The sequence below is a fragment of the Lactuca virosa genome, chromosome 8 (genome assembly GCF_052849685.1).
Source record: "Lactuca virosa cultivar CGN04683 chromosome 8, Lactuca_virosa_CGN04683_v6, whole genome shotgun sequence".
Lineage (NCBI taxonomy): Eukaryota > Viridiplantae > Streptophyta > Magnoliopsida > Asterales > Asteraceae > Lactuca > Lactuca virosa.
Genome location: NC_136433.1, coordinates 221,407,848 through 221,410,982, shown reverse-complemented (window position 1 = coordinate 221,410,982; position 3,135 = coordinate 221,407,848). Strand labels below are relative to the sequence as shown.

The 3,135-nt window shown below is 31.6% G+C and overlaps 1 protein-coding gene across 1 annotated transcript; it reads right to left on the bottom strand.

The window, feature by feature from the left end:
• Positions 1-216: 216 nt before the first annotated feature.
• Positions 217-1,667, bottom strand: LOC145133035 (putative germin-like protein 2-1). Its single transcript, XM_079067979.1, has 2 exons — positions 1,556-1,667; positions 217-896 (listed from the first exon to the last, which is right to left on the bottom strand). Exons 1-2 carry the CDS (start codon positions 1,665-1,667, stop codon positions 361-363), a joined length of 648 nt encoding a protein of 215 aa, XP_078924105.1. The 3' UTR covers positions 217-360.
• Between the last annotated feature and the right edge of the window lie 1,468 nt (positions 1,668-3,135).

The window sequence follows — 3,135 nt, the reverse complement described above, 5'->3', positions numbered from 1 at the left end:
CAGAAATACAACAATATAATCCATCCATATAGTAGTAGTGACAACTATCACTATGCAGCAGCCTACTCATATTTGTGAAAAGAAATCATGAAAAAGACATGCATACAACTTTTACATTCAATAAGGAAACTGGGCAATGCCTACGATTAGAAACAATCAATTTCTTCTCCCTTTAATGAATTTTGAAAGGAAAGGAAGCAAACAATACAACAAAAATAAGAATTTGAATTTTTAATATTTAATATTTAAAATAAAAATTTAATATGAATGAAATCTTAGTTAGCTTTCTAAATTCTAACACAAACAATTTTGGATTAATACGATTCTCCTCAACATGGTGCTGAAAGATCTAGATAGAGCCTAGAATTTCGACTGAATTTGATCAATGATGTTCACGTCCACCTGAAAAGCCTTTGCCAAAAGATCATCTGGGATATCAGGTTTTGCTCCAAACAGAGCATTTCCAAATGTATTAACACCCGGGTTTTGGCTACTTAGACCTGCAATCCCAATAGCATTGCCATTTCCGACATTCCTCTGAAAGTGAACAAGACCTTGTGGGAAAACAAAAACATCACCCTTCTCAAGTACTTTGGTGATTAGACGATTTTCAGGGCTGGATGTGATGAACCCAACTTGAATGGTGCCTTCAAGAATAGTCAAGATTTCAGTGGCCCGAGGATGCGTGTGAGGGGGATTAATACCCCATGGAGCAAAGTCTATACGAGCCATTGAGATGCCAAGAGTGTTGAGACCTGGTAGTTGGGCAACAGTCACTAGAGTCCCTTTAGATCCCATGGAATTTGAGGTGTTTCCCATTAAGTGTAGTCCACTAAAGAAGAAATCGTTCGCTTGTACAAGCTTCGGATCTTTGCAAGCGAAACCATTCACTAGCACTATAAATGATATAAATTTATTAAATGGGTTAAATGCAAGAAATAACAATTTACCTTCATTTATTTTATTATTATAACATCTTACTTCTATTGATCCCATCACACATTTACAGCATAGTATGATAAGAATCTAACCAATTTTTGCAATATCTCTCAAATACAACACAATTTTCACTACTGTAATATGAAATTAACTGAAAATACAAAGTTATAATTCGGTAGATTTTGTAGATTATAATGCCTTTACAAGAAAACAATTGAAAGTGAAATAAGGTAATAAATATAAAGAGTAAGTTACAAACTTGGTCCCTGTACTTTACTCAAAATCACAAGTTTGGTCCCATTTTCAATTCGTTACGGATTTAGTCCACGTTCTTTAATCAAGATTGCAATCTTCACAACGAAAGCAAACATCAAGAAGATTTTAAAATTTTGGACCATATATAGGGTTTTCAGTAAATCACAGGGATCACATCTGTAACCTACTCAAAAATAATGAAAGTACGATGTTACAACGACATAAATGAGTGAAGTTCATTGCTAATTCTTGCCTTTTTCCTTTTTTTAAACTTTAAGTTGAAAATCTTTGCAAGCTTTCTAATCTTTGCTTTCTAACCTTTTGTTTGCTACAAATTAAAAGGAATTGTAATATTACTAACCTGGGCCATTGTAGTCTGCAACACAAAAATCTTGAAGAGGGCTGCTGTCGGATGCAAATGCAATAGAACAAGTTAGCATGATAAGCCCTAGAAAGAGAATTTGAGAAGCCATTTTCAGGTGGTTGTTATATGAGTCTGGTCTTGATTGCTTTTATAGCATGATAGTGGGAATAGTTTTGCCGACCCACCACCAAAGCACCTACAAACTTTGATATCATAAATAATCAAATATAACATTGTTTACAGGTAAATAACTATGTACATGATTCCGAGTGGATTTGGTCAAAGAAACTGCAATTCTTTGTAAAATATCTAGATTGTTTGACTTTTTCTCATGGGATTGTTTTTAATGGAGAATCTGTCTCAAGGGCTTATCGGTGAGATGTGAAAAACAAAGTTGGTCACTAGAAAGGTAACCCATTTGTAAATACTTAGTTGCAAAAAGGAAAGTTTTACTTTTAAATCGGTTAATGAATCAAGTATAAGGGCATCCATATAATGGATTGCTACATAGCATTTAATTTTCATGTAAATTTGTTATTGAACTAGATGTAGCTTCTCACACGGAGCTCTTTAAAATTTGTGTATGTGCAATATATAAAATATAGTTACAAGTATGATTATGTTTAATTATACATAAGAGTACATCTCTAGCAATGTGTAATAAATATGAAAAAACGATTTTTTATATGTTCTTACAATTTACATGCATGAAAACAAATATTTACAAAAAAAATAATTTGTAAAAACGGAAAAAATATGTAAAAATGTAATTTTATAAAAAAAAAAAGTAACAATTTTTTTAAAAATGAAATAGTAAAAAGAAAGTTGTAAAAAATGGGGAAAGAAAACTATTAAAAATAAATCTTAGAAAAACTAAGTCTCGAAAAACATCTAAAACAAAGTTGAAAATAAAAAGGCGGGGAAAGTTGGTTAAAATGATTCGGAACAAATTCATAAAAGAATATTAAAATTTAGGCCAATATTGCAAAATGGGAAATGTTAAAAGGGGTGGATTTAAAAAATGGAGACAATTTGTAGAAAAGATTGGATCGAATTTGATTAAATTAAACATTAACGGTTCGTTTAGGTATGGCAAACTTGCTTCTGGGTCCGGCATGTAGGCGAGTCATTAGGATCCGGCTTTGTGACTAGTGTACTAATAAAAGGGTAGGTGAGATTTCGACGCGTAAGCTCTTGCATATAGGACCCTAAGGTGTTGTTTGTTTTTTCGAAACGAAAATTCATGAAGTCTGCGGACCACCTCTGCAATCCTCTGTAGCAGAAGAGGTGGAACAAACGGCTGCAGCCTATAATAAGAAGCATGTTTGTTTTTTAACATCTGCAGACTGCTGTAGTAAACTGAAATTTAAATAAACTAATTTTATAAACTGAAAATAGTCTCAACACCGAAATTTAATAATTCTAGTCTTAAAACATTGAAATAATAATAAAAGGAACATGTAAAAAAACAAAAATATAAAACTTTTTTTATTCAAAAAACTTAAAAAAATGTAAAAGAAGCTAATAGTTTTATTCTAGAAAAAAAAATTAATTTTAAAAAACATTAAACAAGAAAA